The sequence below is a fragment of the Lutra lutra genome, chromosome 17, assembly GCF_902655055.1.
Source record: "Lutra lutra chromosome 17, mLutLut1.2, whole genome shotgun sequence".
Lineage (NCBI taxonomy): Eukaryota > Metazoa > Chordata > Mammalia > Carnivora > Mustelidae > Lutra > Lutra lutra.
In genome coordinates, this window is record NC_062294.1 from 54,345,644 (window position 1) to 54,363,284 (window position 17,641).

General features: G+C 43.4%; 1 protein-coding gene across 1 annotated transcript in view; it reads left to right on the forward strand.

Annotated features, from left to right (window-relative positions):
- The first annotated feature begins 7,640 nt into the window (after positions 1-7,640).
- LOC125088919 (zinc finger protein 432-like) overlaps positions 7,641-17,641 on the forward strand; it is a 32,056-nt gene continuing 22,055 nt past the window's right edge. The window contains 4 exon segments of the mRNA XM_047710547.1: positions 7,641-7,784; positions 9,179-9,361; positions 13,815-13,941; positions 15,112-15,207. Of these exon segments, the coding sequence (XP_047566503.1) occupies positions 9,347-9,361; positions 13,815-13,941; positions 15,112-15,207 (238 nt within the window). The 5' untranslated portion in view covers positions 7,641-7,784; positions 9,179-9,346.

Consider the following 17,641-nt stretch of genomic DNA (forward strand, 5'->3'; position numbering starts at 1 on the left):
ATGTTGAAATCCTAACCCCCAAGGGGATGGTGTTAAGAGGTGAGGCCTTTGAGAAGTGATTAGGTTATGAAGGTCCTGCCTCTTCTGCCATAGGAGGTTGTAGCTGGGAGGCACTGTCTATGAAAAAGGAGGTCTCAGACACCACATCTGTTGGTACCCTGATCTTGGACTTCCCAGCCTCCAGAAATATGAGAAATAAATTTCTATTGTTTTTTGTTATAGCAACCTGAGTGAATTAAGACACTTCACTTTATCCACTCTGAAATTGACCAAAGGTTCTATTTTCTGTCTCTTGCTCTGTTCTGATTTCGTTAAAGCTTGCCTTCACTTTGATGAGTTAAGCTCTTATTCTCTATAAAGGCTCCTAAGTTCACAGAAACTCCTGTGTGAATTCAGAAATTTTCTTGAGGAACTAAAATCACTTTCTCTTCCACCTTCTCTTCTTCTTCATCTTCTTTATAAGTTTAGGGTCCTCTAAAAGTTTAGAAAAACAAGTATCTACTAAAGTAGTTAAGAAAGAATAGTGGGGGGTGGGGCGCCTGGGTGGCTCAGTGGGTTAAGCCTCTGCCTTCGGCTCAGGGTCCTGGCATCGAGCTCCACATCGGGCTCTCTGCTCAGTGGGGAGCCTGCTTCCCCCCCACCCAACCCCGCCACCTGCCTCTCTGCCTACTTGTGATCTCTCTCTCTGTTAAATAAATAAATAAAATCTTAAAAAAAGAAAGAAAGAAAGAATAGTGTGAGTTAAAGAGGTGGTGAGGTTGGAAGATCTCAGAGAGGCTAATTTTCTAGAAGCAGAATAAAACTGTCTTTCAAGAAAGTAAGTGCTGGGGCATCTGGGTGGTTTAGTTGGTTGGGCATCTGCCTTCAGTTTGGGCCATGATCCCAGGACAGGAAGGTGATATTACTGTTGTCTTCCTGTTCGTACAGTTGCGTATATGTATACTTTTTTCACTTTAAATTCTCTTTTCATGACATGGTCTTTGACCACTCCGTTGTGTCTTCCTTCTATGAATTCTCATTGTACTTTGTGCCCAGACCATTGAAACGCAGCCTTGAAAATACTGTATCCATCTATTTTTCAAATATTTCTTAAAGCCTAGGCTCTCGTTGGGAGACTGTGTGCATAATGCATGTATCCAGGCCTCTCTCTTTCGGTCCGGTTGGTTAGATTTTGGGTGCAAGTCTGGGGATGTCAGTATTTAAAGTTCTCTAGAGGATGCTGTTGTGGCAGTTTACTTGGTGACTCACAGCTAAAATGCTGAATTTCAACGGAAGCAAAAAATACTCTCTAGAGGCAAAGATTTTTGTGGTGAATATATGACATTTTGTGGTGAATATATGACATTTTCATACATGAAAATCTGTATGCAGTATAGGTTTCTTTAAAAAAAGATTCTATTTATTTACTTGAGAGAGAGTGTGTGTGTACACATAAGCATGGGGAGCGGCAGGCAGTGGGAGAGGGAGAAGCAGACTCCTCATTGAGTTGCTGATGTGGAGCCCCGTCCCAGGATCCTGGGATCATGACCTCAGCTGAAGGCAGATGCTTAACAATTGAGCCACCCAGGCTCCCCCTACGCTTTTTTCTTTTAAAGATTTTATTTATTTATTTTAGAGAGAGAGAGCACAAGCAGGGGGAGGGGCAGAGGGAAAGGGAGAAGCAGACTCCCCACTTAGCAGGGAGCCCGATGTGGGGCTTGATCCCAGGACTCTGAGATCCTGACCTGAGCTGAAGGCAGACCCTTAATCAACTGAGCCACCCAGGCGCCCCTGCAACGTAGATTTTGAACACAAAGTGTTTCTGCTAGATTTCAAGGTTGAGGTTATGTGTCAAAATGATTAGTAAAGATGTGATCTTGTGGAAATCTAGAGGAAATAGAACCTATAGTTATATAGAGAGCATGGGGAATGATGGCATGATATGTGGGAGCATATCTAGGTTTTAAATAAAGGTCATGTGGGGCACTTGGGTGGCTCGGTCAGTTAAGCATCCACCTCTTGATTTCAGCTCAGGTCATGATCTCAGGGTCATGCCGTGGAGCCCTGCATTGGGCTTCATGCTCAGCACGGAGTCTGATTGAGATTCTCTCTCTCCTCCCTCTGCCCCTTCCCTTGCTTATGCATGTTCTTTCTCTAAATAAATAAAATCTTAAATATATATATATATACATATATATATATATATATTTATATATAATTTATATAATTTATATTAAAAAAATATATATATATATATAATGAAGGACAAAGGATGGAGGCATAAGTAGTAGGAAATGTGCAAAGCCATGGCCAAGACTACCACAGATTGGTCTGAAGCTAGCCATCTGAAGGCCAGTGTCAGAGGCTATTTGTGGGGCAAGTAGTGGAATGGAAATGGGTAAATGGGGTAGTCAAGGTAATGTTAACTTTTATTGCCACATTGAGTGTTTAGATTTTATATATTAGTAATTGGGTTCTTTGAGATAGCATTATTGTAGGGTCTTTTACTTTGTTTTTTTCTAGCTCTGGGTAGTCTTAATTTCTACCTTGTAGTAACTGTATAGCAATAATAAGGAATAGCCAGGGGTTAGGAAAAACAATGTATAGCTGGCTTCAATCTTGGTTCCAAAGGAGGCAAGTGGTCTTTCCTGCTGCTTAACTGATACCAGCATGGAGACATAAATGTAGGATTATGGAAGAAGATGCAGTCCGTTGCAGGTTGAGGGATCGGTGCATTAGGGATTTCAAAGTGGGAGAAGGTCAGTTGTGACATCTGTATAGGTACAGCATAACGAGTGTGTTTTTCTTACCACGTTTAGGAACACATGTGCGGGGCACCTGAGTGGCTCAGTTGGTTAAGTGTCTGCCTTTGGCTTGGGTTATGATCTCAGCATTCTGGCATCAAGTCTACTCAGGGACGAGTCTGCTTCTCCCTCTCTCTCTGCCCCTCCCTACCATTTGAGCTCTCTCTAGCTTGCACTCTTTCTCAAAGAAATAAAATAAAATCTTTAAAAGGACATCTGCCTTTGGAGAACTCTGTGTGTCCATCCAGTCTGTTGGAAATTCCTGGATGGTCATCATCTCTCATCTTTGCCCCTTTATTTGGGAACATACCTCAGCTAGACTGAAAGTTGGAGTGTTGAGGTAAGAGTTTCTTCCTAGGGGCGCCTGGGTGGCTCAGTGGGTTAAAGCCTCTGCCTTCGGCTCGGGTCATGATCCCAGGGTCCTGGAATCGAGCCCCACATCGGGCTCTCTGCTCAGTGAGGAGCCTGCTTCCCCCTCTTTCTCTCTCTGCCTGCCTCTCTGCCTACTTGTGATCTCTGTCAAATGAATGAATAAAATCTTAAAAAAAAAAAGAGTTACTCTCTACACATGTGACCAGTGTGATGGTACTATGCAGAATGAAGAAAAGAGTGAATTTTAGAAACAGGACAACTGCCTAGGAGTATCATAGATATGCTGAAATCAAACACTGAGGATTCAACCTTCTGAATTGCCTCTCTGAACTATTTGTTCATAATAAGCATCTGCTTCTATACTTGACCAGCATAATCAGTTTGTTTCCTTTGGTGGGATCTTCCCAACCAGAAGTCTAAATATTTGAGTGATTAACATCTTGGTCCTCAACTTTCTTTCAATCTGTGCATTCTCTGAACATGACTTCAGCTCATCCTTTATCCTTAAATATTTATATACTGATGTTTTTCACACTGCTCTGTCCACACAAGCCAATACTCAACATTGATATATCCAACTGGATTCTGGCACTTTATGGTCTAATAAAAATCTAAATGTTTATGTACTTCTAAAAGTCCACTTATTTCCCCCACATTCTGAACCTCAGTAACATTCACCCTCTTGAAGGCAGTTTCCATTTACCTCTTGACTGAAGCAAAATATTTAGGAGTAAACCTTAATTCCTCAAGTTCCTTATCCCCCCATTCCCCGTTTTGAACTCACGGGTTGAGACTTGTCTTACCCCATAGTGTATCTTAATTTTCTCCACCCCTCTTCATCTCCTTTACTCCTTCAAACCACTTCTTATAATTTAAAGCTTCCTCTTTTTCTTCTTTGCTTATTTTATTTTCCCTAACTAGAATATAAGCTCAGTGAGAATAAGATGTTTGTGTGTCCCCAACACCAGCACTGTGGCCAGTACCTAATGGGCATTTTATCAGGATTTGTGGAATGACTGAATGCAGCCCTTGGAATTTTGGATGATGTTTTCCTTTCACCTCTATTTTCCCTTCTAACAGTGGCTTTCTTATTTTCTACTCTCTGCATGTTTTTGCAAGATGCTATTTAGAAAGCAGCTGACTCTATATTTACTCATTGTGAATCATCTAAGCTCATTTATATGCTTTTTGCTTTTGCCACTCGAGTTTTGTGTATTGTGTTTTTAACCAGTGTTCAAGAAATAAGGAACATTATTAAAGATTCTTTCATCCTGAGGTCATGCATTCAATACTAGAGACTGGCCAGTCCACACCTGGGCATTCATTGTTCTCTTCTTTCCTAGAAGTCGAGGAAATTGATGATCATCTGCAGTGATACTTGCATACCCAGAGATTTCTAAAGACGACTAAATATTGAACAATGTGTGAACATAATGTCTTTGAAAGTACTGTTCATCTGGACCAAGATAATTTTCCTTTAAGGCAAAATCATGGGAAAATTCTGAAATCAAATTTAAATTCAGTCAGTTAAAACAGAAGCTGTGAAATAAAGAACCTTGGTGAACACGGTGGAGATGGGAAATCCTTTCTCCTTACAAAATATGAGCAAATTCATACGAAAATGCCTGAAATTGGAAAACCCATTGGCACTAAGGCTCCCATTTGTTAAGCATCAGAAAACTCACAAAATGGAGAAATGCATGTATACAGTGAATGTGGGGAATCCTTCATCAGGAAGTCTCAGCTCACTAAAGACGAGAGAATTCACTGGGGAGAGAAACTCCATGGCTGTAGTACATATAGGAAGGCACACACCACAAAGTCTAACTAACTGGAATTTAAATAAAAACTTGGAAAGAAAAAAGATGTATAAATAATCCAAGATTCAAATACTTTTAAAAAAATGCCCATGTCAGACTGGAAGAGATTATGCTGAGTGAAATAAGTCAAGCAGAGAAAGTCAATTATCATATGGTTTCACTTATTTGTGGAGCATAACAAATAGCATGGAGGACAAGGGGAGATGGAGAGGAGAAGGGAGTTGAGGGAAATTGGAAGGGGAGGTGAACCATGAGAGACTATGGACTCTGAAAAACGATCTGGGAGTTTTGAAGGGGTGGGGGGTGGGAGGTTGGGGGCACCAGGTGGTGGGTATTGTGGAGGGCGCGGATTGCATGGAGCACTGGGTGTGGTGCAAAAATAATGAATACTGTTATGCTGAAAAAATAAAAAAATTTAAAAAAAAATGCCCATGTCTTATCTCCCCACATTGATTATATATTCCTTGACAGTTTTGCACTAATTTCAGTACCCATTAGCTACATGTGGAAATTTAAATGTAAATTAATCAAAATTAAATTGAAAATGTGTTTCATCAGTATCAAGGGCTCACATTTCAAGAGTTCAATAGTTTTTTGTGGCTAGTGACTACAGTGTTGGACAGTACAGATGTAGAACATTTCATTATCGCCGAACAGTCTGTTGCATGGTGCTGCTTTATAGAGTCACATATCCTGTGTGGTATAGAAAAATAATTATATATTGACTTGGAAGATGAAGGTGAATCGATTATAAAGAAAAAGCTCTATCTTTGCAAAGAATGAGCAATTGTAAGGCAGTTCTAATAGAACGCAATTGTTCAAAAAATGTTTTGTGTACATGTGTATTATTAGAACAAATGTTTACCTATAAAAGGGGGGGAGCAGAAGAGGAATGGGATGCCCAGGATAAGTAAAATAAAAGGCATGAGAACCTCGGTCTAAGATGGAAGAAAGTTAGCATATGAAAGGAGGCAAGATTCCTCTTGAGTGTACTGGAGAACCTTTACATTGTTCATAGCCCTATCACCTCTGAACGTTGCCGTAATTTCATAGTTCCCATTTCCTCCATGACCTGCTTCATTGCGCGTGTGATCTTCCTTTTCTTTTCTTTCTTCCTCTTATGACTGGGGCTCTTGTCCTCTCTCCTCTACCCAGTCTTTCTCTTGATGCAATAAAGGTATCTTGCTAAAAAAAAAGACCCTTGAATCCTGGTTAGAGAGGAAGAAATGGATATTTGCTATGCAGGAGTTGTATTATCTTTCACCACACACCCCTGGATTATTGGGGGGGAAGTTCAACACATTTTTAAGCACCTAAATTTGGTTATGTCAACACTTGAGATTTGATTCTGTAATGCAGTCATTAGATAATTGAGAACAGGAAAATTTTCATGATTGATTTGTGTTTTGCTAGGATCACCTTGCTTGCCTTATGAAAACGAGATGGTACAGACTTAGTATCAGGTAGGAGACCAGGCCTGCATAGTAATGATGAAGAACTGACTTCATGCTTTGACCTGTAGTTACATGATTTTATCAGGTGGATTCTGAACATGATGATGGCCTACGGGGTTGAACATAGTGGGAGCAAACAGGTTAACCTGGCGTCTGTGCCACAACCTGTGTTCTCGAGATCTCTGGTTCCTCAGGGGAGTGGGGCGAATATGAGCTGGAGCAGGGCTAGAAACGGGTAGTAGGCCTGCAAATGGCTGGCAAAGGCGGCTTGGTGCTGCAGACGCACAATACTGTGCTAAATCAGTTCTCTGTGGTCATTTTATTTTCTACACATGAATGTTCGTAAGATTTCCAGTTGCAATATCCAAAACACTGGAAACAGCCCAATGGCAATTATGCTGTGCGAAAGAAGCGGGGGTGGGGGCGGTGGGGAGGAGTACACCCACGGCTCATTTCATGAATACGTCGCAGACTAATCTTTAAGGACAAGCGGCTGCCTAGGGTGGATAAGGGGCATGGTTGGGATGAGGCTGGCAACAGGCTCAACGTCCGTGGCTTCGGCCTTCTTTGCGACCGCCGCACACCCCATGTCCTCTCACTTTTCCAAACCGTGCTCTCTTGAAGCACTCTCGCCCAGCTCCCAGGCAGCTAGTGCTCCGCCGCCCGGACACCTAACTCCGTCCGGGCTGACGCGCACCCGCTACGGGCGCAACCCTCCCCGGCCACAGCGCACTGCCTGCTTTCTTGTCACCCTGCTTAAATTTTGACACGGCTTCTGAGCCTCTTCTCAATGAGAATCGAGACTGCGGGGCCCAGAGGTTATTTTAATTTCCCACCTTGCTGAGACTTCAGGCGGTAGGAGCCACGCCCCTTAGACCGGGTAGGGCTCCCGGCTTTTGAATACTTGGTGCCGTTCCCCGTCCCTTACCACGAGAAGCCCTGCCCCTTCAAAGATGATGCCCATGTAATGTCTGCCTTGAGTGAACTGGAGCCTCTAAACATCTCCCCACTCTCCCGTAAGAGCTGAGGGGCCAGGAAGCACGAGGGATTTGGCACGCTCACCATCCTGTCACCGCGAAAACGCGGCCGCCGCGCCTCCAGTACGTCAGGTGTGCCAAGATGGCGGCCCCCAGGGCGTCCAGGCGACGGGCGCACGGCTGTATGACCTCATAAGGAAGCGCCGGAAACCCATAATCCGTTTTCCATAGAAACGTGCCAGAAGCGCCGCTGACCCCAGTCAGGTGTTCCCGGGAAAAGAGGCTGGGTGAGGGGACTAGAGCGAAGGAAGTTTAGGGAAGTAAGTTGGCCCTGAAGAGGTCGCTGCAGGCTCAGGAGAGACTCCTGCCCGCGTGTAGGTCAGTCTGTGGAGAAGGGTTGGGGAGGAGAGGGGCGGCCTAACGGCCTCTGGGTCAGTTGTTGGCCCCTTAAGTTCGTGAAGGTAGCGAGGGGCGGGTATGTTTTTGGAGGTGAGCACGGAGGAGTCTGTACTGTATGTAATCGAGATGTCTTTGGGGTCAATCGTGGGGGGCTGTGGTGGTCAGTGGTGGAATGTCTGAACAGATCAACTACCGAGAATCGTGAAGTCAGGGTTTAGAGTCGTCGAGAGTCCTGAAGTCAGGGTTCAGAGTCGTCGCGGGTCACTCTCCTTGTAGGTGATTGACAGCTGGCGGGGTAATGTTTGTCAATGAAGGTGGCGTTTGGCGCGCATCTGGAATAATTTGGAGCTCAGTGATCGGGGAACCATTAAGGGAGGTTAATGTATATGTGTAGCTGGTCTGGGTTTGGTATCGTCTGTCTTCTGTACAGGGTTGTGTGACAACAGGCGTGCATGTTCAGGAACACTGGCTGGTTGGTGCTTTGGGCTCATATTCGCTCCTGGAACAGAGTTGTTGAATGTTAGCATGCCTCAAAAGCTTCAAGCCCAAATCTGTCCTCCATATAATTTCTTAATTTCTTTTGGCTCCCCCACATGAGCCCATCCCTTTGAACCTGCAGAAATGAAAGATTTGGGGGAGAGGAACGATTCAGATTTTAAATTAATTAGCCTTTTTTTCACCAGATTTTATTTATTTATTAGAGAGAGAGAGTACAAGCACAGCGAGCAGCAGAGGGAGAGGGAGAAGCAGGCTCCCCGCTGGGCAAGTAGCCTGACGCGGGACTCGATTTATAGGACCGCGAGATTATGACCTGAGCCCAAGGCAGCCACTTAATCGACTAACGCAACCAGGCATCCCTAATTGGCCTTTTATTTAAGATTCTGTATTTATTCTTCTGTAATTTTTGTGTATTCTTTTGGATATTTCCTCTCAGGTTACCTATGTATGTAAAGACTGCTGTTTTCCCAGTATTTATATTTTTGAGGTGTTTCTTAAAATTTGTTCCTTCCCCCTTTTTTTGGTGTGCTCATTGTTCCTCACATTGAAGTGTATGTAGATAGGGTATGTAAAGACTTTTAAAAGAGGTAGGAGAGCAACATAGTTTAAAGGAAAAATTCGCTGTTCCTCACTGTCCATATGGCCTCATTTCTGAAATTGATCTGAAAATTACCTGCCAGGGAGGCATAGTTCTGTTCGATTCTCCTTTGCCACATTCCCCATCCTTGTTATCTCTACACATTCAGAGTCTTATGCCTAAGGCATGAATTCTGGGGAATGAATAAAGAGACAGAAATACTGGGACCATGTGTTAAGGTGAGTGCATAGCAAGAGAGAATGCAACACTGGAAGTAATTTTGTTCTTTGGCCCACAGATCCTGACAAGAAGTGAATGAAGAAAAAGGAGATCCCAGGACCTAAACTGTGTCATCTCTGGGCCACTTTTGACTGTGACTAGATTTCTAACTAGAAATTTAGAGCATATCCAGAAGACACAAAGACAGAATATTGCAGTTGCTGGCCATTTCTCAAAACAGAAGAAAATGATCAATGCCCAGGTGATTTTTGTCTTGTTTTATTCTCTCCTTTGTTCCCTAATGGATGTGTAGAGGCTTGTAAAAATCACTTCAGTATCTACAGAGAATTAAAGTTTGACTCTAACCCCAACATTGTCACAAAGCAGAAGGAAGAATATAGGGCTCAGGGGCTCCTGGGTGGTGCTGTTGGTTAACTGTCCGGCTCTTGATCTCAGCTCAGGTCTTGATCTGAGGTCATGAGTTCAAGGCCTGGACTGGGTTCCACGCATGGAGCCTACTTAAGAAAAAAATAAAAAAGAACATAGTGCTCATATGATTCCTAGTAAATGACGAATGTTATAACACCACATGTAACTGAAGGATCCTCTGGCTTACATTAGCTGTCACACTGCATCTCTTGTGTGCAAAACCAACACGAGAGAATCATGTGATATGCAGTGACCATGAGGAGAAAGCAGAATGGTTCCTCTAGCACTGAGGACTCAAGGAAAATGTTATAATCTTAGAGGTGATGGAGTAGACAGTGTTGTGAGCAGTAGCCTTCCAATAAAGGAAGCAGCAGACTTCCTACTGCTATTACAGAGTTCCTCAGAGTCTCCTGTGGGAATAGGCCAAGGAAACTCCGTGACCACGATTTTTGCAGGGGACCAATGCAAGGCTTCATGAACGGGTGGCTGAACTGGCATTAAATTACAGATTCGGCGTTAGATAGTTGCAGGAAATTTTGTCTGGTAAGAGCTTGAGTTATAAGGTTCTGGAGTGTTTGCTGTATAACTTCATGTTATCCCAGAAAATGTGTTATCCTTTTCCATTTTAAGATCTAATTTTTACGTACTCTTCCTTTATTGCTTTTGTTTCTTATATTTGTACAAATGACTCATGAGTATCATTTTTTTTAAAGATTTATTTATTTACTTACTTATTTATTTTAGAGAGAGAAAACACACAAGTGGGGGGCGGGGCAGAGGGAGAGGGAGAATCCCAGCCTCTGAGAGGGTAGCCTGGAGCCTATGCAGGGTTCGATCCCACCACTCTGAGGTCACTCTGAGCCTGAGCCGAAATCAAGAGCTGGACGCCCAAGCAATGGAGCCCCCCAGAAGCCCCCCATGAATACCTTTTATTATTTTTTTCTCATGAGGACCTTTTAAAGGAAAAAAATCCTCATGATGGAGTATACATGGGCAAAAAAATTCCCTCTTTCTGTCCCCTTTCCTCATTGCTTCGTACCACTTCAGAAACTTGGTGTGTTCTTGCTGTCACTGAACCTGTGTGTGCATCTGTATACACATGCCCATTTAGAAATGTATTTAGGTTTATGTATATTTGTGTTTGTAAACACAACTATCACAACATTTTGTGTATCAGTGGAATCATACTCCAAAGGACATAATCTGTTGGTTTAAGATGCTATAATTCAAGCATCTGAAGGAATAATAAGCGCAACTGATTGGTGACTATTAACTACAAAATTCATTTGCCTGTAATCATACTCCGCAAAAGGAGTTAAACGATGTGAAGCATTTAGTGAGTGCCTCCTAAATGGTATGTGCTTGATCCATGCCTGAGATCTTTCCCGGTGCTAATAGGACAGGATCAGATTGCTAAATTTTCTCTCTTTTTTAAAGATTTTATTTATTTATTTGAGAGCGGGAGTGCACAGAGGGAGAGTGAGAGGGAGAAGCAGACTCCCCACTGAGCAGAGAGCCCAACGTGGGACTTGATCCCAGGACCCTGAGATCATGACCTGAGCTGAAGGCAGACACTTGGCTGAGCCACCCAGGTGCCCCAAGATTGCATAATTTTCAACAATTGGATTGGTCCAATATTCTTTTGCCTTCTTTTGAGGTTGGAATCCTTATTTACTTGTCGGCCAGTTGGATTTCTTCTCTTGCGAAATGCCTTTTACATTTAGAAAAACATTTTTTTCTTACCAGTTAATGAGAATTAACCACTGTGTATTGGTCCTTTATTTTGTTTATTAAAAAAACATCTCCCAGCTTGTCACTTTTCTTTTCACTCTGTTCATGATATCTTTTTCAACACAGATGTTTTAATTTTTTCCTTTCACAAAATTTATTATTTTTCTATGGATTTTGGATTGTAACGTGAACATCATATGTTCCTTTATTTTATGGTTAACTTGAAACAGGGAAAAGATATTTTCAAGTGTGATATTAGGTAGGAACCTAAATTTTCGTTTTTCCAAATGGGTCTCCATGTCACGTAAAATAATCAGAATGTGATAATATCAGCAGTGTTAAGAATTTGCAGACTCTACCAAGTCTATTCTCTTCTCTCTGTAATCTCTCAATGATGTGGGGATAGATTTCCATCAGTTTTTCCCTGATATGGCAGGTCCATTGACAAGCAGGTCTCAGTTCATTCCCTGGTGGCATTCAGGCATAAGCTTTATGACCACAGGGCAGGACATTGAAGACATTCCACACTCTTGATCTGTTTTTTTATTCACAGAAGCTCTGACACAAAATGTGTCTATTTTACTCAGACCTACTAATTCTACAACTCTGTTGGGTGTCCTACCCACCCAGCTGAGTGTCCTACAATTCAACTTAATTCTGACACTCACTACCTGGGGTTCACATCAGATCCCACAGGCCAAGCGCTTGGTTCTGTGAGACTGCCCCCACTTTAGGTGCCAGCCCAAAGTCCCAGATTGTTACCTATATTTGTGGTGACCAGCTGTAAATTTGACAGTTCTCACAACCCCCCTTTCAGGGTTGGTAATATGCTAGAACAATTCACAGAACTCAGGAAAGCACTTTACAAACATTTACTGATTTACTGTAAGGGCTACAACTCAGGAATAGCCAAATGGAAGAGATGCACAGGGCCAGGTAAGGGAGAAGGAGTGAGGAGGTCCTCCCTCATGGAACTACCCTGTCCCCACCTCAGTGTGTTCACCATCCTGGAAGCTCCCCACATCTGTTGTGTAGGAGGTTTTATGATGGTTTTCTTATACAGGCATAGTTGATTAAATCGCTGGTCGTCCAGTCCGTCTTGCCTCCCTGGCTGCTGGGGGTCTTTCAGGTCTCTTATCCTGAAGCTCTGCAGGGGGCCCCCAGCCATTAGTCATCATATCAGGATGCAGAAGACACTTAGGACTCCAGAGAGTCCAACAGTTTTAAGAAACTGTGCTGGGAACCAGGGAAAGACCAAATACAGATTTATTACAACATTTTCCCTGCTTCTATTGTTTTTATTTCACTAAATTTTATCTCTCTTTAGTTGGTAATGAGTCTTTTCTTTCTGGTTGTTTTCATAGTTTGACTTTTGCAGCTGGTGTTCTATGCAGTCATAGACTCACTGATGAGTCTAGACTCGGATTTCCTGCCGGGTTTTGCTTGCTGACTAAGTCTGTGTTGCAGGATGTTTGGTCAGTTCTGAAGTTTTCTCAGTCCTGAGATCTTCGCATTGCTTCTCCGATTCTCTGTAATTGCTCCCAAAAACTATGTATAGGCCTCACTCTATCCTCAGTCTTTATTAATTCTCCTTTATATTTTCTATCTTTTTGTGTGTCTGCTTCATTTTTTTGGTTATTTTTTTAATGAATGTTCCAGTTCACCGATTATCTCATAAGTGTATCTATGATGCTAACCTTTTATGAAAGAATAAAAAACATACACTGGTCTCTGCCCCTAGTTCTGACACAAGGCTGCTAAAATCCTTGTAATTCCCTAAGTGAAAAGAGTACCAGAGGCATCTTTTGTTCAAATATTTGGTCTTTTTTGTTTTGTTTTGTTTTGTTTTTTGTTTTTTGTTTTTGTTTTTTTTGAAAGGCAATCTTTAATAAGTAAATATTAAATATTTGGTCTTTGACCTCATCTGTGACAGAGTTCCTAAATCCCTTGGAATTTCCTGGGTGATAGAAGCATCTCTTGTTCTAATGGCATGACTCTGGGTGGATTCCTGCAGCGGGGGGTGTCACCAGAAAGACCAACCCATGATTAGAAGTGTGGGATTTTCAATGATACCCCCATCATCCAGAGAGGGGAGGGGGGTTTGAAATTGAGTTCATGGATGAAATCTGCGTCCTTTATAATATTCTCTTACAATAAACTAGTATGCAGTAAGTAAACTGAGTTCTCTGAGCCGCTCAAGCAAATTCAACCCAAGAAGGGAGTCATTGGGACCTCCAGTCTATAGCCGGTTAGTCTGAAGCACAGGTGACAACATGAACTTGGATTGGTGGTGTCTGAAGTGGGGGCAGAGGTGGCCTTGTGGGACTGACCTCATGAAATGTGACACTATCTCCAGGTAGCTCGTGTTAGAGCTGAGTTGAATTTTAGGCTACCCAGCTGGTGTCAGGGAATTTCCTTAAAATGTGCAGACCACAAATTATACATCAGACTTGGTCTCAGCTTTGTAATTACTATTAGCAGAACAACTTCCTGTGTACTTATTATGAATCAATGAAAGAGAAACACTCATACGAAACAGGAACATGTTGTTACAGGAACCGCTGACACTGGAGGACGTGGCCGTGGACTTCACCTGGGAGGAGTGGCAGCTGCTGGCCCCCGCCCAGAAGGGCCTGTACCGGGACGTGATGTTGGAGAACTACAGCAACCTGGTGTCAGTAGGTGAGGACAGCTCCCCTGTGTCACTCAGAGGGTGCCCAGTTAGTGGCCTTTCCGTTCTCAGCTACTTACACTCCAGAGCCACTGCTTTGCTCCATTTGGCAGATTCTCAGTGCCTCCTTGGGCACATGATACAAGGGTCTGATGTACTACGACCTGCTCTTACTACCACCACAAACGGTGCCAAACCTGTGGGGTTTTTCTACACCAACAACCAGTTCTCCAACTCTCCAGGGACCAGCTAGGTGTCCTGCCATTCACTTCAGTTCTGCCACTACCCAGAGTTAGCCTCGGACTCCACAGGCTTAAGGACTCAGTTCCACAGGACTGTCCTCACTTCAGATGCCAGTGGCCACTGCTGGGTGCCCACTACCTAGGTTACCCGTGCTTCAGTCCAGCAATAAATTGGGCATTCCTGCAACCCCCTTCAGGCCTGGCAATTTGCTGGAACAGCTCACGGAGCTGGAAGGCACTTTACTTAAGATTACCATTTTATTATAAAGGATAAAACTTGGGAACAGCCAAAAGGAAGAGTTGTATAAGGCGTGGTATGGAGGGAGGGGTGTGGACCTTCCATGACCACTCTAGGTCTGCCCACCCTCCCAGCCCTTCAGGTGTGTTCACCTACCTGGAAACTCCCAACTTGGTGGATTAGGGCTTTTTATGGAGGTTTCATTCTGTAGGCATGATAGCTTAAATCGTGATTAACTCAGTCTACCAGTGGCAGGGGCAGGGGATTGGAGCTGAAGGTTCCAACCTTCTCATCCTGCCAGTGTCTTTGTGGCAACCAGCCACCACACTCAAGTTCTACAGGGGTCCCTGCCATCAGTCATTAGTTCACAGAAAGACACTCATCACTCTAGAGAGTCTAGGGGTGTTAGAAGTTCTTGTGTTGGGAACCGGAATTTAGACCAAGTGCTCTAACAGAAGATGCTCCTGGCATGGCTGTCACTTAGGAAATTACAAGGGCCTTAGGAGGTCTATGCCGGGAACCGGGTACAAAGACCAAATCCACATCATTATCTCACAGAATCACATGTGCCCTCCCCTGAGAGACAAGCCTCTGCTTTGCAGATGTGAAAACTGTCTCAGGCCCTCAAATGTAGCATTCCCCCATCTCGACAGACCCCAGCCCGATTCAGTGAGTCTAAGTGTTCTCTTTCCCACGAGCAGGGTATGAAGCCAGCAAGCCAGCTGCACTCTCCAGGCTGGAACGAGGGGAGGAACCGTGGGCGAAACAGGAGGAAGTCCACGGTGGAACTTGGCGGGGTGAGTGAGAACCGGGACCCGGGTAACTGGAAGTTGCCCTCGTCATCATCGAGAGAAGGCTGGCAGCGGTGCTCCTTGTATCTCTCTCCCATAGCAGAACTTTCCCTTTAGGTCTTTAGAGGGAAGTTGAACTCTTTCTTTCTCTTCTGATATCTGATCCTTGCTTTTTTTCATTTTACATCTTGATTTTTGTTGGTTTGCCTAGTTTTCTTCCATGGAGTCTGTGGCTTACCCTTTCTTTGTACCCTGTCAGAGTGTGTGTCCCTATTCCTTCCGCCACCCTGGCTGTGAAATCCGCAGCCCCCAGTCCCCAAGCCTTACTCCAAAGAGAGCCGTGTGAATTCACACCGTTTCTTACTATTGGTACCTTCCCGCCCGGCTCTCGGGAAATTCGAGTTGCCCTCCCTACAGCCGGCTCCAGCCTGTGTTGTACCATCACAGTAACCTGGTCTCTTACAGGGCATCAGTCCTTTCTAGCTTTCCCCTCCACTGGAGATTCTTCCAACTCATTTCCATTTTCTCTGCTGAATTCCTGATACTTGAGGCTTTCCTTCTGGCTCATGAATTAAGCTCTTTCTGTTGTCTAGAAGAGACTCCAAATTGGTGTCTCCTACATACTGTGTAGCATTGTGGGTATTTTACCTGCCCAAGATTTCTGAGTCCCTGCATGAGGAGAAGTAATCTCCTTCCCTCCACCAACAATCCCCTTCCATCTCGTCTGAGCGTCAGATTCGCCTTTTGTACTGTGCACCTTACCCCGTTCACACTGCTCTCAGCTATAGCATTCTTGTCTTTAAGGTCTCTGCTCTTTCTGTTCAGTGTTTCACTAGAAAAGATGGTTTTACATCCTACATCACTTCTACCCAAAATCAGCTTATGCCTGCCTTGATGGCTTCCTTCGTATGGTTAATATTTCCGATTTTCCCTTGGTTTGTCCAAGGTCTTCCCATTTCTCTAAATCATTTGTTTTCCCCATTTTTAAAAGCAGCTTTGAAATAATTTGCATAACCTATAATTTGCCAACTTAGCACATACAATTCAGTGCATTGTAGTACATTGACAGGGTTATGTAACCATCCCCTTAAGCAATTTTGGAAGATTTTCATCACTTTGAAAAGAATCATTTCCAGGGCGCTTGGCTGACTCACTCAGTAGAGCATGTGACTCTTGATCTGGGGGTTGTAGAAATTACTTAAAAATAAAATTTTAGAAAAAATAAAGTAAAAATTAAAAAGAAACTTTTCTTTCCAGGCCCCAAGCTCTGGGCAGCCACTGATCGACTTTCTACCTCTAGAGATGTGACTATTTTGGATATTTTATATAATCATAAAATATTTGGTCTTTTGTGTCTGGCTTCTTGCATTTAGCCTAAAGTTTCTAAAGTTCTTTCATGCTTTAACATGTGTTAGTACTTCATTCCTTTTTATTGCCAAATACTATTCCCACTATATGGATATACCACAATTTATTTACTCATTCATCTGTTGATGGACATTGGGTTTTTCCACTTTTTGGCTTTTAGAATTATGCTATGAACATTCATTTTCTTAGGTATACACCCAGCAGTGGAATTCTAGAAGCACATAGTGCTTCTAGATTTGTGGCCAGCATTACCTCCTCCCAGCCACGGTGTGTGAGAATATGCAAAGAGTATTGCCAACCAGGGGAGCTCACTTGAACCTTTGGCGTCCAGTGGTTTTACTGGGGCTCACTCACACATTGCCTACATAGCTGAACTTTAGTTTTTAGCCCCACCAGAAATCACACTAATTCTCCAGTTCCTCTGAGGGTCCAGAGGTTGAAACTGACATGGCATGGCCCAAAGTCTCCTTCATAAACCACACTGTTAGAGTATCCAGTGTCCAAAGGCCCCAGGCAAACAAAGGCACTCCTATCAGGTAGGACATTGTGAGGCCCTAGAGATCACTTCCCTGGAGCCAATGGCAAGGGCCAGACCTCTCTTTGGTTGAAATTAAATCTTAACTGAAGGTAACTATGAAAAAAAAAACAATAAAGGGACTAATTTAGAAATAAAAAGGAAATAGAGTTTATGGTTGTATCGTCGGAATCAAACGACAGCATGATATATACAAAGGATATCTACATTTTGAATTAGGAAGATGCCACTGGGAATTAGGAATGAAGGCATGAAATAGGAAACTGCAAGGCATGGTATTAACTACTCAGAATGGCTTGAAGTTGGCTGGACGAAAGCAGCATTAGAAGGTGTCGACGGGAGAATCAGTGGAGTGGACACATGGATAAATGGGAGTATTCACGAGGGTATGCACTTTTATCGCCAGAATGACTGGATTTGATATGTGAGTACTTGAGGTAGCATGGCGGGGGGCTGTGCTTGGTTTTGCATTTTTTTTTTTAAAAGATTTATTTATTTGACAGACAGAGACCACAAGTAGGCAGAGAGGCAGGCAGA